The 15,161-nt window shown below is 53.6% G+C and overlaps 1 protein-coding gene across 1 annotated transcript in view; it reads left to right on the top strand.

The window, feature by feature from the left end:
- ARHGAP27 (Rho GTPase activating protein 27) overlaps positions 1 to 15,161 on the top strand; it is an 84,537-nt gene that overhangs the window by 13,809 nt on the left and 55,567 nt on the right. Inside the window, exon 2 of the mRNA XM_008167589.4 lies at positions 6,625 to 7,503. Coding sequence (XP_008165811.2) covers positions 6,688 to 7,503 — 816 coding nt within the window. The 5' untranslated portion in view covers positions 6,625 to 6,687. The remainder of the gene's footprint in view (positions 1 to 6,624; positions 7,504 to 15,161) is intronic.

Below are 15,161 nucleotides of genomic sequence, written 5' to 3'. Positions count from 1 at the left end.
GGCTAATGGCACATGGGCCAGGGACACTTTGGGCTCTGTGCCTTTGTTCCCCTCAGGAGTGAGATCAGCTAAAGCCACCAGCGCCTGTGGAAAATAGCGTCAACCTTCAGTGTCATTGCCCTGCACTCGTACCCGTGCTATAGCCAATGACACTTCATTGTTTCATGCAACCAAAAATCCTCCCGCCCTTTCTCTTAGTGGGCCACCCACACCATGGCTGGGGCTGGAGAGCAGTTCTGGGCAGTGTCAATAAGCATGTCTTATTAGGGAATAGAGGCAGGGAGTTCTGAAATGAATCTGCCCCTTTCCGTTGTGCCTGTAAATCCAGTGTGTGGTTTCTCTGTGACTGCTGCAGTGGTAGCTTGAGCGATCCCCTCCAGGCCTGCAGAATGCCTGACCCTGAGGAGGAGGAGGAAGAAGACTGGGGAGGACAAAGGGCCTAGAGGGCCATATGTCCATCAGCCTGGAGAAGGGAAGAGCAGAGAGGAGAAAGGCCCCGGAGTCCCAGCAGGACAAGGAGAGGGAGATGCAGCAGGACATGATGTGATTGCAGAGCCATTATCCTTGAAAATTCGTGGCAATTGGGAGAGGTCCCGGATGATTGGAAAAAGGCAAATATACTGCCCATCTTTAAAAAAGGGAAGAAAGAGAACCCAGGAAACTACAGCTTCACTTAAGTCCCCAACAAAATCATGGCACAGATCCTCAAGGAATCCATTTTGAAGCACTTGGAGGAGAGGAAGGTGATCAGGAACAGTCAACATGGATTCACCAAGGGCAAGTCATGCCTGACCAACCCTGATTGCCTTCTGTGATGAGATAACTGGCTCTGTGGATATGGGGAAAGCAGTGGATGTGATATATCTTGATTTTGGCAAAGCTTTTGATATGGTCTCCCACAGTATTCTTGCAAGCAAGTTAAAGAAGTATGGATTGGATGAATGGACTATAAGGTGGATAGAAAGCTGGCTAGATTTTCGGGCTCAGTGGGTAGTGATCAATTTTGTCCATGTCTAGTTGGCAGCCGGTATCAAGCGGAGTGCACCAGGGGTCAATCCTTAGGCCGGTTTTGTTCAACATCTTTATTAATGATCTGGATGATGGGATGAATTGCACCCTCAGCAAGTATCAGGGGGTAGCCGTGTTAGTCTGTATCTACAAAAACAACAAGGAGTCTGGTGGCACCTTAAAGACTAACAGATTTATTTGGGCATAAGCTTTCGTGAGTAAAAACCTCACTTCTTCGGATGCATAGAGTGAAAGTTTATAGATGACACTAAGCTGGGGGGAGAGGTAGATATGCTGGAGGGCAGGGATAGGGTCCAGAGTCTAAACAAATTGGAGGATTGGGCCAAAAGAAATCTGATAAAGTTCAACAAGGACAAGTGCAGAGTCCTGCACTTAGGAAGGAAGAATCCCATGCACCGGGCTACAGGCTGGGGACCGACTGGCTAAGCAGCAGTTCTGCAGAAAAGGACCTGGAGATTACAGTGGATGAGAAGCTGGATATGAGTCAGCAGTGTGCCCTTGTTGCCAAGAAGGCCAACAGCATATTGGGCTGCATTAGTAGGAGCATTGCCAGCAGATCGAGGGAAGTGATTATTCCCCTCTCTTTGGCACTGGTGAGGCCACACCTTGAGTATTGTGTTCAGTTCTGGTCCCACCACTACAGAAGGGATGTGGACAAATTGGAGAGAGTCTAGCGGAGGGCAACGAAAATTATTAGGGGGCTGGGGCACATGACTTATGAGGAGAGGCTGAGGGAACTGGAGTTATTTAGTCTGCAGAAGAGAAGAGTGAGGGGGGATTTGATAGTTGCCTTCAACTATCTGAAAGGGATTTCCAAAGTGGATGGAGCTCGGCTGTTCTCAGTGGTGGCAGATGACAGAACAAGAAGCAGTGGTCTCAAGTTGCAGTGGGGGAGGTCTAGGTTGGATATTAGGAAACACTATTTCACTAGGAGGGTGGTGAAGCACTGGAATGGGTTACCTAGGAAGGTGGTGGAATCTCCATCCTTAGAGGTTTTTAAGGCCCGTCTTGACAAAGCCCTGGCTGGGATGATTTAGTTGGGGTGGTCCTGCTTTGAGCAGGGGGTTGGACTAGGTGACCTCCTGAGATCTCTTCCAATCCTGATATTCTATGATTCTATGACACAATGGGGCTTCTCAGGGAGCAAACCAAGTGCTGCAGACTCTGGTTGACCTACAGGTCCTTGCAGTCCTTGAAGAACTTCATGGTATCAGCTCCCTACATCCCCCAACATATGATGTGGTGTCACAGGCTGCAGCAGCACCCTACCACGCCCCGCTGAGGGACAGCAAGGAAAACCACAGCCTCATCTACCTGACCTGTGAGAACCACGTGTGTGTGTGGGGGGGGGGGGGTGGAGCCACAGTGGACTACATTCGTGTGCTGAACCACACAGAACTGTTTGTTGCCGTTCCAATTTTAAAGTCACGTTCTGTTCATTTATGTTAAAACTTTGTATTGCATCACCTGTTGCTCTTCTGCCTGGGGTTTGCCACTCAGTAAATGTATAATTGTGGAGAATAAACTGCTCTGTATTACTTCCCAGCATACACTCCAGAATGCACGGTGGTACTTGTTGTACTTAAAGTACTGCACAGGATCTTTTCAGGGGGAATAAGACAAAACACCACATTTATTAGTAATACATGTATTCACTAACACTGTATCATATGCATATAATATATTACACTCACACACACACACAAACACACTCCGTCTTGTTGTTACCAATTAGTTGCTCCCCTTAACTTCACTGGCCAGGTGAGTTAGATGGGGGAGGGGGTGGAACCGGGCTTCTGCCAATCCGGATCGATGCTCCCATGTTGACAAGACGAGACCCGGGGTCCTCTGCAAGACACCTCACTTTTATAGCAGCTTTCCTCTTATGCAAATCTATACCAGATTTAAACTCTGTGTCTGTGTCCATTGATCCTTTGTGCTGCTTTCTTTTGAGTGTTGTCCCAATGCTGCAAAGAGGGTGTTTCCAAAAGAAGGTGCTTGCTTCTAAGAAAGTTACATGCTGAGAACTTGACCCTGAGCTCCCAGAGATCCTTGGGCGAGTCATTTCTACCCTACACCACAGTGCAGAAAAATTCCCCAAAGACATCACACTGAATAGTGGTGCATGGCACACTGGGATACCTACCTGTGGTGCACCACACTTTGCATTGACACAAGCACTTCTGGTCAGTCCATGCCGTGTCAACGCAAGCAGCCAGGCTAGGCATGTGCACAAGCCGTATACAAACTTTGGCAGCTGGATGCCGACATAACTTGTGTTGACTAAAGTTTGTAGCATAGACACGGCCTAACATGGTGCCTTCATAGCCAAAGCTCATATGCCCAGGTAACCGAGGGCTCAGTCCTGTGCGCTTTGGTTTCATTGGTCCAGGGTGGGTACCGGCATAGAGCCCTTGCATGTAAACAGGAAAGGTGAACGTGGAGACAAAGCAGCTCATTTAATATCAGAGACACGCACAGTTGAAACACATCATCAGCAATGCCAGCCTCAGACACTCAGCCGTCATGAATCAGGCCTGCAAACGTCATGAGACTGGTTTGAAGATCATAAGTGTTTAAAAAATAATACATTTTGTGTCAATTTTGTATTTCTTCTAGTCTCTGAGTCTTTACAGGGCACATGGGTCATGTCTTCAAGCTTTTCTCCACAATTATGAGGGCTAAAAAGTCCTTTTTTTAAAAAGTGGAGATTTCCCCCATAATCCCAGGAGGTGGGGCTTTAACACCAAACACCATGATACTCAAGATAAAAGTCACACAAGCTGGCAACCTCTGGATTTTGAGGGGCGGTAGTTACTGGTGAGGGGTAGAGTCATAGGTGCCGATTCTGTGGGTGCTCTGGGGCTGGAGCACCCACGGGGAAAAATTAGTGGGTGCTCTGCACCCACCAGCAGCCAAGCTCCCCACCCCACCCCCCTGCTTCACCTCCTCCTCCACCTCCTTCCCTAAACGTGCCGCATCCCCGCTCCTCCCTCCCAGCGCTTGTCGCCGCCAAACAGCTTTCACCCAAGCTGCCTTCCACTTTCAAATTCTCAACCAGTTCCTCCCTGTTTATCAAAAATCAAATCTAGACCAGCCTCTCCCCTAGGAGCTGTCTCCACCTTCTGAAATAAAAAATTGTCTCCAATACATTCCAATAACTTGTTGTATAATCTGTGCCCTGCTGTGTTATTTTCCCAACAGATGTCTGGGTAGTCGAAATCCCTCATCACCACCAAGTCCTGTGCTTTAGATGATTTTGTTAGTTGTTTTAAAAAAGCCTCATTCACCTCTTCTCGCTGGTTAGGTGGTCTGTTGTAGACCCCCTAGCATGGTATTACCCTTGTTTTTTATCCGCTTTTATCCTTAGCCAGAGTCTTTCAACAAGTGTCTCCTATTTCCAAGTGTATACATCTTTGATAAATAAGGCAACACCTCCTCGCTTTTTCCCTGCATGTCCTTCCTGAGCAAGTTGTACCATTCTATACTAATATTCCAGTCATGCGTATTATTCCATCAAGTCTGTGATGCCAACTAAGTCACAGTTGTGTTTATTAACTAGCATTTCTAATATACTGTGCTGGGGCTTGCTCACCACATTGGTTGCCCTGTCTCACACCATCTCTGGGTACAGAGGGGGGCAGTTGCCAAGGGGAGGGCCCCGATCTGGCACATACAGAACATCACAAGGAGGGACCTGCCAGGGTGGCTTTCCAAGCACCCAGAGCTGGGGGGAGACACAGCAGCCACACACACAGTTTACAGGGAACAACACGCAGGGGCAGAAATATAGATCAGTCCCCACAATATTTCCACTAGCCCTCTGCCCCCTCTCTTCCTGGTCCACCACTCCTGGGCGGTGCTAGTAACAGCACCTTTAGTTAAGGTTGCCTGTTACTTCTCATTCTAAGACCCTGGTTTGGGTTGCTTATAACTTTGTCAAAGTTCAACCATTCAGGCTGAACTCTTCCAGGCTGGGTCTCAGTCTCAGGCTCCCACCGCCGGTAGCTATGCCCCTGGTGGAGGGTGGGGTGTTTTGGGGAGAGCTCTCTCCCAGCACTGGTGCTGCGACTACACAGCCATATGGCAGCGCTTTAACGTTGCTAATGAAGACATACCCTAAGTTACTATCTTTCTTTGAGACGAGAACTGATTTTTTAGACAAAGGAAATGCAGTAGATCTAATCTACCTGGATGTCAGTAAGGCATCTGATACAATTTTACATGAGAAATTATTAGTTAAATTGGAGAAGATGTGGATTAATATGAGAACTGAAAAGTGGATAAGGAAGTGGTTGAAGGGGAGACTACAACGGGTCATACTGAAAGGTGAACTGTCAGGCTGGAGGGAAGTTACTAGTGGAGTTCCTCAGGGTCAGTCTTGGGACCAACCTTATTTAACATTTTTATTACTGACCTTTGCACAAAAAGTGGGAGTGTTCTAATAAAATTTGCAGATGATACGATGTTGGGAGGTATTGCCAATATGGAGGAGGACCGGAATATCATACAAGAAAATCTGGATGACCTCGTAAACTGGAGTAATAGAAATGGGATGATATTTAACAGTGCAAAGTCCTGCATTTAGGGACTAACAATAAGAATTTTTGCTATAATCTGAGGACTCATCAGTTGGAAGTGACAGAGGAGGAGAAAGACCTGGGTGTATTGGTTGATCCCAGGATGACTATGAGCCGTCAATGTGATGCGGCCGTGAAAAGGCAAATGCAGTCCTGGGATGCATCAGTAGAGGTATTTCTAGTAGAGACAGGGAAGTGTTAGTACCATTATACAAGGCACTGATGAGACCTCATCTGGAACACTGTGTGCAGTTCTGGTCTCCCATGTTTAAGAAGGATGAATTCAAACTGGAACAGGTGCAGAGAAGAGCTACTAGGATGATCTGAGGAATGGAAAATCTGCCTTATGAGAGGAGACTCAAAGCGCTTGGCTTGGTTAGCCTAACCAAATGAAGGCTGAGGGGAGATCTGATCGCTCTCTATAAATACATCAGAGGGATAAATACCAGGGAAGGAGAGAAGTTATTTAAATTAAGCGCCAATGTGGACACAAGAACAAATGGCTATAAACTGGCCATCAACAAGTTTAGGTTTGAAACTAGGCAAAGGTTTCTAACCATCAGAGGAGTGAAGTTCTGGAGCAGCCTCCCAAGGAGAGCAATGGGGGCAAAAAACCCTAACTGGCTTCAAGACTGAGCTTGATACATTTATGGAGGAGATGGTATGACAGGACTGCCTACAATGGCATGTGGCCCATCGGTGACTGCCAGTAGCAAAAATCCCCAGTGACTGGAGATGGGACACTAGATGGGGAGGGCTCTGAGTTACTACAGAGCCCTCCCTATGTGCGGCCCCGTTGGCCTGACTGGAGCCAGCCCCCCAAATATAGAAGTCAAACTACACCTATGCTGGTTAATTCCCCTCCCTGTTTAAAGGTGATGGTTGGGTTCAGCTGAAATCAGGTCTTTTGGAGTAAAGAGGGTGACTGGAAAGAGACTGCATCAGTGAGCAGGGGGCAGCAGGCTCTGGCAGGGTTAGAGGCTGTAAACTTGTTCCCCTGCTTTGTGTCTTTCAGGCGGAGGAAACAGGAACCATTCACAGGAAGCGGCTCCACGGTGCAGGGATTTCTCAGCCAGACATGGAGCCGGCCGGCGCTCTGGAGGATGTGTACGTCCTAGTGGAGTACGAGTTTGAGTATGTGGCTAAGGACGGGACGCTCATTTCCATAAAGCCCAACGAGCGGTACGTCCTGTTGAGAAGAACAAACGATCACTGGTGGCATGTTAAAAAAAGCAAAGACGCCCGTCCATTCTACATCCCAGCAAAGTACGTGAAGGAACTGCCCCCAGTCACCCGGCCCACCAGTGTGTTTGAGCTTCCTCCAGAAACCCCTGGACAGCTGGTCTCCAGGGACGCCTTGGAGACAATTGTCCTACAGCCAGCCAGGGCTGGCCAGGACCAGCCTTTGGCATACGAGTACAAATTCCTGAGCGCTGCTCAGCAGAAAGAGCAGCACAAAATGGATACCAATGAACCCGACACTGACTTGGGGGCTGGGTCCATCCGGTCAGGGTCTGGAACTCTGGGGCCCGCTTGCAAAGACGCCAGCTTCGAAGGCGAGACCCTGACTCGAGCCGTAGGAGAGGGGAAAGACTCTCCTCCAGTGCTGAGCTCATTTCACAACCCTCACTGCGCAAAGAGGAGCAGCCACTCTCCGGCGCTGCACATCCCCCCCAGCGAGCACATGCGCCCGACGCAGTCCCTGGATGACCTGGCCAGGGCCACCCCCAGCCCCCAATGTAGAGTCAGTCACACGGGGTCACGCAGGGCGGGGACCACAGCGGGCTCTTTGCTTTCCCCGCAGCCTCTCAGTAAGAGCCAATCTGAGAACATTTATGAATCCATCAAGGATCTGGAGAGACAGGAGAAGGCAGGGTCCAGCCGGCCAGCTCAGGTGAGTAGCACAGCTTCCTTCTGGGCCACAAAAGGGAACACAGGTGGGCAGTTAGCGGAGCTAGGGTGATCAGATGTCCCGATTTTCTTATATAGGCTCCTATTACCCCCTCACCCCCGTCCCAATTTTTCACATTTGCTGTCTGGACACCCTAAGCGGAGCAGACTGGGAGTCAGCACTCGTGGGTTCCTAGGCTAACTCAGCCACCTTGGGCAAGTCTCCCCCCCCGCCCCCCCAGTGTCCCCTACATCAGGGGGGGAGGCGGCGTGTGGGGCGAGGAATGTGCTGCTCATTTCATGACTATTAAGCACCTGGAGCGTCTCAGAGAAAAGGCACTGCTGACGAACAAAGTGCTGCCGTGATCTCACCTGTTTTGTGCTCCTGCAGGGCCATGAGGAAACCCTTGGAAGGGCTGGTCTGGGGACTTTAAGGGGCTTTTCTGGCCTTCATTTTTTTTTTCAGCCCTGTGTCTGTCTGGTCTGGCTGTTTAAGGCCCAGTCCTGTAGCTTGTCCTATGCAATCAGCGCCCCAGCTGGCGAGGCTGAATAGCTGAGGTGGAAGGACACAAGCTCATGTTCTGCCTGCAGAGCTTGTACCTGGGGGGGGGGGCGCAGAATATCCTAGTATTTCCCTTCAAAATCTCCAAGGAGTGCTCTGCCATTGCGGGGCGCGACCCAGGCCAGCGAGGGGCTGTGTCAGCCCTGCCCTGCAACCTGGGGCGCCTCACAGAGCTTCGCTGCTGTAGCTCCCACCTGGGCTGCTCACAAACAGCCAAACTGTGCGCAGGTCACACCCCGAGTGTCTGCCTGTAGCCACAGCCCGGGTCAGCCGCTCCGGTCTCGCAGCCTGTCCGCAAACACCAGCCACAGTCTGGCTTCCAGCAGCCTTGGTTACTATTCACAGCGTGACCCCAAGACTCCCTGTCCTGAATTCCCCCCTACCCCCAAAAAGCGTGTTCTGCACTGGCCAGCCCTCTCCTGGATAGTCCAGATATGCTAGGTCTGTTGCGCCTCTAAGGAGATCAGTGTACTGGTCTGCCACCTTCAGCGGCGTTACCCCCACAATTCCCATCACTGGCTTCGCTTTAATTAAAGACTAAAACAAGTTGCTTGTCTTACACAGAGAGAGACTTGAACTGAGTGCAGGTCAGAAATGGTCACAAGAAAAACTAAGATAAACTGCTTCTGAAACTGAGCAAACTCGGCCTGGTTCGAGGTGAAGTCCCTTGCCGCATGTGTCTCTTACCACTGCTGACCCAGCTCTCAGGCCGAGATCTGCTCCCAAAGGCCACGGCTGCTTGATGTGTTGGCTGAGGTGAAAAGAGAGAGATGGGGAGAGAGAGAGCCTGGGGGGCAGGCTGCAGCTGCCCCTCACTTTTACAGTCTCCCTTGGATATGGTTTTTCTCGAGAGTGACCCCGGATAAAGTTCTTTCCAGCTGAGAACAAGGAGGCATGGAGCTGGGAGGCAAGCAGAGCTGTTGTCCCTGCCCCCCTTCCTTGCCAAAGATCGGCCACTGGGCAGGTGATGGCCCATCAGCTCTGATGGCACCTGGCTAGAGGCGTCAGCTTGTGCTTTCTTTGAGAAACAGGTTCACCCCTCCCTGGACTCGTCTGGTAAACACACCTCAGTCCTGATTTCATCGCATGTTCCTAACTTTGCATGTAATGTTGCTGCACACATTGCACCGTGGTGCTACTGACCAGCGAGTTCTTAGTTTTCAAATGATGCCTTCCAATTGCGGCGTAGCTAGGAGTGGAAATTGGGGTGGGCCCTGACTTCCGCGTGGACGGGCAATGACAGATTGTGCTAGCTCAGCTTCTCCCCCGACGCCCTGTTCCTAGCCCTGGTGCCCCCAGGCAAAGGGCTTCACCGGCTGAGCTGGGCAGACACATGGGGCAGCTCAGGAAATGGCAAGGTAGAGCTGCTGGTGCATAGCTTTCTGAAGGGCGGGCGCAGAGCTCCATCACACACCTCCTTACTCCTGTCTGCGCCTCCTCGCCCCCCAGAGACAGGGCTGCGGCTCCAGGAGGAGGGGACACAGACGGGGTAAGGGGTCTGAGGCTGGTGCCACAGCAGCCAGGGCTGGGAGCAAAGCCCCAAGCGTGTGGCCAGCAACAGAGCCCTAGGCATGGGGCTGGCAGCAGAGCCCCGGGCGTGGGGCCAGCAGCAGAGCCCCAGATGTGTAGCCAGCAACAGAGCCCTGGGCGTGGGACTGGCAGCTGGGACCCCAGGTGTGGGTCCAGGAGCGGAGCTAGGTGGCGCTCCCTCCCCGCCCCTGATGGGGTCTGGCCCAGGCCCCAGTCATGCCCCCCTGAATGGTCCTCATTTCACAGCCTGGGACATTCCCAGAGGTTGCTCCGATCTCACAGTCCCAAAACCAAGCAAAGTTGGATAGAAAATAACGAGTTCTGAGTCTTCCTACACAGCAGCATTTCTACTGCCAGCGCCTCACATGCACTAACGCTGAGTGAACGTTGTGGGGAAACCTGAATTTCAGGCCCTGCCTGCCTTTCCAGCGCTGGAATTCGCAGCTGTGTGTGACATGAATACTCTGCCTTTTGCATTTAATGATTGTTTGGGAGGTTGAGACAGCCCTGATCGGGTGTGACCTTTGGACATGTCACTTCCTTGCCCTGTGGCTCAGTTTCCCCATCTGTAGAGGGAGCTTAATGATACTTTCTGGCGCCTTTGCAAAGTGCTTGGTGATCTCTGGGTGGAAGCCTCGTATCCGAGCTAGAATCCTCATGCTGCCTTGTTTAGTTATCAAATTCTCTCCTTCTCTCTGTGCTCACGTAGCGTCAATGGGCCAGCAGAGGCCGCTGTGACTCCAAGCATTCTGCAGTGGGGTCCCTTGGGCTGCTGCTCCCCCGCTCCTGCCCCGGGAGCCTGGCTGCCTTTTCAGATGCAGCTTGTGGCTCGTCAATTCAGCAAACATGTTCAATTCCAGAAACTGCTGCCGCTACGGGGCAGTTTGAAGCTGCCGTATTTTCTTCTCCAGACTCTTCCTCTCCTCTTAGTTCTTGAGGAAGTGGCTAGTAGCAGCTCCCAGGTCAGGTTTAGAAACCACCCCTGCGGCATCTCCCATGTGAAGCATCCAGAGAGCGACAGCCAGGCCCCAAGCAGCGGGCGAGGGCCGTGACAGCTGTCCGGTTTTTAATAAGACTGAACATTGGGTTCGGTTCCTTTGTCTCCTGGTTTCTGAGCTCACAAGCAGCTCACGTGTCCCACTTTTCCCGACAAGGCCAAGAGCTAGGCGCTCCCTGTCCGCCTAATGCTGACATTCTGCAGAATCATCAGGCTCCAAGAGCTGGTGATTTAGTAAAAAATACTAAATATTGTAAGACTGATAAAATCACCAGTAATTGGCGGACACTGGAGAACTAGGGTGACCACCTTTTCAAAAGGCAAAGTGGAACACATGCAGGAGCCCACCCCTCTCAGTGGCCACACCCCCTGCTCCTCCTCTTCCCCCTGAGGCCCCACTCCCTGGCCCAAGGAGCCCAGGCTGCTGTGGGGAACCCTAGACACTCCACCTGCCCTGAGCAGAGGGCTGAAAGCAGGCCCCAGCCTGTGTCCCTGTCCCCCAGGGCGCACCACCCAGGGCGCTTGGAGGCATAGACACTGACTCCATGGGTGCTCCAAAAAAATAGTGGGTGCTCAGCACCCACCAGCCACCCACCAATAATCTGTTCAGCGGCCCCCACTGATCAGCTGTTCAGGGGTGGGTGGGAGGGGGAAGAGGTGGAGCGCAGGTGGGGCACTGGGGGAGGGGGCGGAGCAGGGGTGGGAAGAGGTGGGGCCAGGGCAGAGCGCTCTCGGGGAGGGGGTGGAGTGGGAAGAGGCAGGGTGATGGTGTGGCCTTGGGGGAAGGGGCAGAGAAGGGGCTGGGGGTGTGGAGCACCCACCCAGAAAAATGGAAGTCGGCACCTGTGGGTGGAGGGTCTGGGCTGCAGCTGGTAGCTCCGGGGTTGATTTAAAGGGCCCGGGTATTTAAAGGCCCTGCCTCTTCCGGTTGAGGCCACGCCCCCGGACTCCGGTGTACCAGTAAGTCCTTTGAGTTACTTTCACCCCTGCTACCAGCACTTGCCGCCTCCAAACAACTGTATCAAGCTCCAGGAGAGAGGAGGGAGGAGTGGGAATGTGGCGCGCTAAGGGGAGGAGGCAGCGAAGAGGCAGGGACAGGATGGGGATTTGGGGCAGGGAGAGGCGGAGTTGGGGAGGGACTTTGGGGAAGGGGTTGGAATGGGGGCAGGAGGGGGCAGAGGGGGGTCGAGCACCCACTGGCGCCATTAGAAGTCTGCGCCTGTGCCCAGCGCTGGCACGTTACAGCGCTGAAATTTGCAGCGCTTGGGGCGGGTCACACCCCTAAGCGAGAAAGTTGCAGCGCTGTAAACTGCCAGTGTAGACAAGCCCTAAGGCTTGAAGGCACCATTAGATCGTCTCGTCTGACCTCCTGGAGAGCACAGGCCTTCACTCCCCTTACTCCTGTGCTTGTATTTGGCTAAAGCGGCTTCCAGAAAGGCCTCTAGCCTGGCTTTGGAGACAGCAAGAGATGAGGAATCCACCCCCAGGAGTTTGTTCCAGGGTTAATTCCCCTCCCTGGTACACATTTATGCTGTATTTTTAATGTGACTTTGTCTGGCTTCAGCTTCCACCCCCGGAATCTTGTTCTGCCTTTCCCTGCTCGGTTAACGGGCCCTTTACCGCCCTCTTCGCTCTGTGGAGGCATTTACACATGGCACCTCGCAATCTGCTTTGCAATGAGCTAAACAGACCGAGCTCCTTATGGCTCTTCTGTGTCTTCTCCCGCCCTCCAGTCGTCCTGGTGCCTTCTCTTGGCACCAGGGGCGCTGGAATGGGGTGGGCCAGCAGGCCATGGCCCCATCATTTTTAAAACTCCAGCGGTGCCGGGGCTCTGAGCTGCCAGGCCTAGGGGTGCCAGGGCTCTGAGCTGCCAGGCCTAGGGGTGCCGGGGCTCTGAGCTGCCAGGCCCAGAGGTGCTGGGGCTCTGAACTCAGGGCCGTCCCTAGACATCGTGTTGCCCTATGCAGCGTGCCCCGGGGCAAGCCTCTGCGGGGGGCACATCCAAGATCTGTGGGGAGCAGGAGGGAAACCGCCCCCCAGCACGAGCCGGCAGAGCGGAGTGGGCTGGGGCTGGGTCACTCCACTTTCTGCTGCCCAGTGAGTGCAGGGCGTGCCCAACCCCTGCTGCAGTCCCCCAGGTTGTAGCTCAGAGGAAGGGGTGGGGTAGGGCGGAGCAGGGGTGCAGACAGCTCAGCCAGCCGGGGGATCGGGCTGGCTACTGGAGCAGCACGCATCTGCATAGGACACCAGGAAATTTGGGGTTTGCATATGGGTAAGGACAGCCCTGTTGGAACTGCCAGGCCCAGGGGTGCCAGGGTTCTGAGCTGCCAGGCCCAGAGGTGCCAGGGCTCTGAGCTGCCAGGCCCAGAGGTGCCAGGGCTCTGAGCTGCCAGGCCCAGAGGTGCCAGGGCTCTGAGCTGCCAGGCCCAGAGGTGCCGGGGCTCTGAGCTGCCAGGCCCAGAGGTGCCAGGGCTCTGAGCTGCCAGGCCCAGAGGTGCCAGGGCTCTGAGCTGCCAGGCCCAGAGGTGCCGGGGCTCTGAGCTGCCAGGCCCAGGGGTGCCGGGGCTCTGAGCTGCCAGGCCCAGAGGTGCCGGGGCTCTGAGCTGCCAGGCCCAGAGGTGCCGGGGCTCTGAGCTGCCAGGCCCTGAGGTGCCAGGGCTCTGAGCTGCCAGGCCCAGTGGTGCCAGGGCTCTGAGCTGCCAGGCCCAGAGGTGCCAGGGCTCTGAGCTGCCAGGCCTAGGGGTGCCAGGGCTCTGAGCTGCCAGGCCCAGGGGTGCCAGGGCTCTGAGCTGCCAGGCCCAGGGGTGCCAGGGCTCTGAGCTGCCAGGCCCAGGGGTGCCAGGGCTCTGAGCTGCCAGGCCCAGTGGTGCCAGGGCTCTGAGCTGCCAGGCCCAGGGGTGCCAGGGCTCTGAGCTGCCAGGCCCAGGGGTGCCAGGGCTCTGAGCTGCCAGGCCCAGAGGTGCCAGGGCTCTGAGCTGCCAGGCCCAGGGGTGCCAGGGCTCTGAGCTGCCAGGCCCAGGGGTGCCAGGGCTCTGACCGATATCACTTAGGTGCCTGCTGGGCACTTGGCTGGGAGACCTGGACTTTGCAGGCGCTGAGACAGTTTCAGTGGCCGAATTTGGGAGCCACGAGGGTTTGAGTTGAGGGACCCTGCTGGGATCCCTGTGAAGGACTCCGGCGCTGGAAAGGTCGTGAGGCCCAGAGGAGGGAGCTGTTTGCTGTGAGTCGGTCAGCGCAGGGCGGCTCTCCTTCCCTTTGCTTGCTGTTTGCTGCTCCCGGGTGCAGGTTGGGCGGGGTGGGTACAGCCTGCTAGATGTCAGGCCATGGTGCCTTTCACATTCAGCCCCTCCCTGAGGCGCTCTGGGACTCTGTGCTTGGCACTGACGCTGCTGGTGGCTGGAGAGAGAGGAAGAAATTCCAGCTGCCAGTAATGAGGGCTTGGTATTGCCTGCTTCACTCAGCCTGCCTGAAAGGGCCATGTCTTCTGCCTGACTCAAGAGCAAGTCTTCCCTGCCCCCCCCGTGCAGGGGGTCATGCCCATAATGGTCCCTTCTGGCCTGCAAATCAATGAGCCATTTCCACCTTTCCCTCTCGAGGGCGTTTGCCTGAACGCGACCAACTTGTGCAGTAGCCTCCAGTTCCTCCCTCGCAGCCGCTAACACAGGCTTCGAACTGGTTCTGTGGTTTGCCGTTGGGCTGTCGTGCGTAAGTCAATAAAGACAAAGCTGGAGCAGCGCAGCCAGTGTGGGGAGTGTTATACAAAGCTAACTAAGCCGGGAGCCAGGCCGACTTGCCGGACCGTTCTCATTTAAACCCCGTTTTCAGCCATGTGCTACTTTCAGGGCGGGAGGAGAGAATGTCTCTGTCAATTCTCACAGTGCTCATTCGACTGCGGTGCAAATAAATGACTAAACATATTAAATAATAAAAACATATTTATCTATGGTACTTCTAAGGATCTCCTCACTGGAGTTTCTGTGCCCCTCACAGGCTTTAATGTGTTTATTAGAAGGTATTTATTTGGGCTTCAAAGAAACCGTTCCAGAATGCTGTTTCATCAAAGCCACATTGTTTAGTGGAAATATATCAAGCGTGACAGTTTTCAGGGGAAGGTGTCTGGTCAGAGAGAGAGAGAGAGACATGCAGTGCAACCTTGACCCTTTGGATCTGAAAACAGCTGTTCTGATACACGTCCATTCGGGGAGGAGTTTGAAAGACTTTGGTTTGGTTCCAAGGCCAAACAAAAACAGATTTTGAAATCTTGAAAACTGTCGTGAAAGGGATTTGTCGGTCTATGGCCAGCTCGAGGATTTGTCTTCACATTCCCATGTGGGACGGGACAGGGCTGTTATCCCCATTGTATAGATGGGAAACTGAGGCACAGAGCAACCAAGGGCCTGGCCCAGGGTCACACAGGAAGTCTGTGGGGAGCAGAGATATAAACCCAGGTCTCCCAAGCCTTTGGCTAGTGCTCTGACCACTGGGCCATCCTTCCCCTCCCGCAGTTTAATAATGATATTTAAAATACTAATAACGCTCCACCGGTGTCTGGATGGAAGTCAGGCAGTTTGGC

This window comes from Chrysemys picta, chromosome 24 (genome assembly GCF_011386835.1).
Source record: "Chrysemys picta bellii isolate R12L10 chromosome 24, ASM1138683v2, whole genome shotgun sequence".
NCBI classification, from domain to species: domain Eukaryota; kingdom Metazoa; phylum Chordata; order Testudines; family Emydidae; genus Chrysemys; species Chrysemys picta.
Note: the sequence above shows the minus strand (reverse complement) of the source record. Positions and strands in the feature narration are given on the sequence as shown.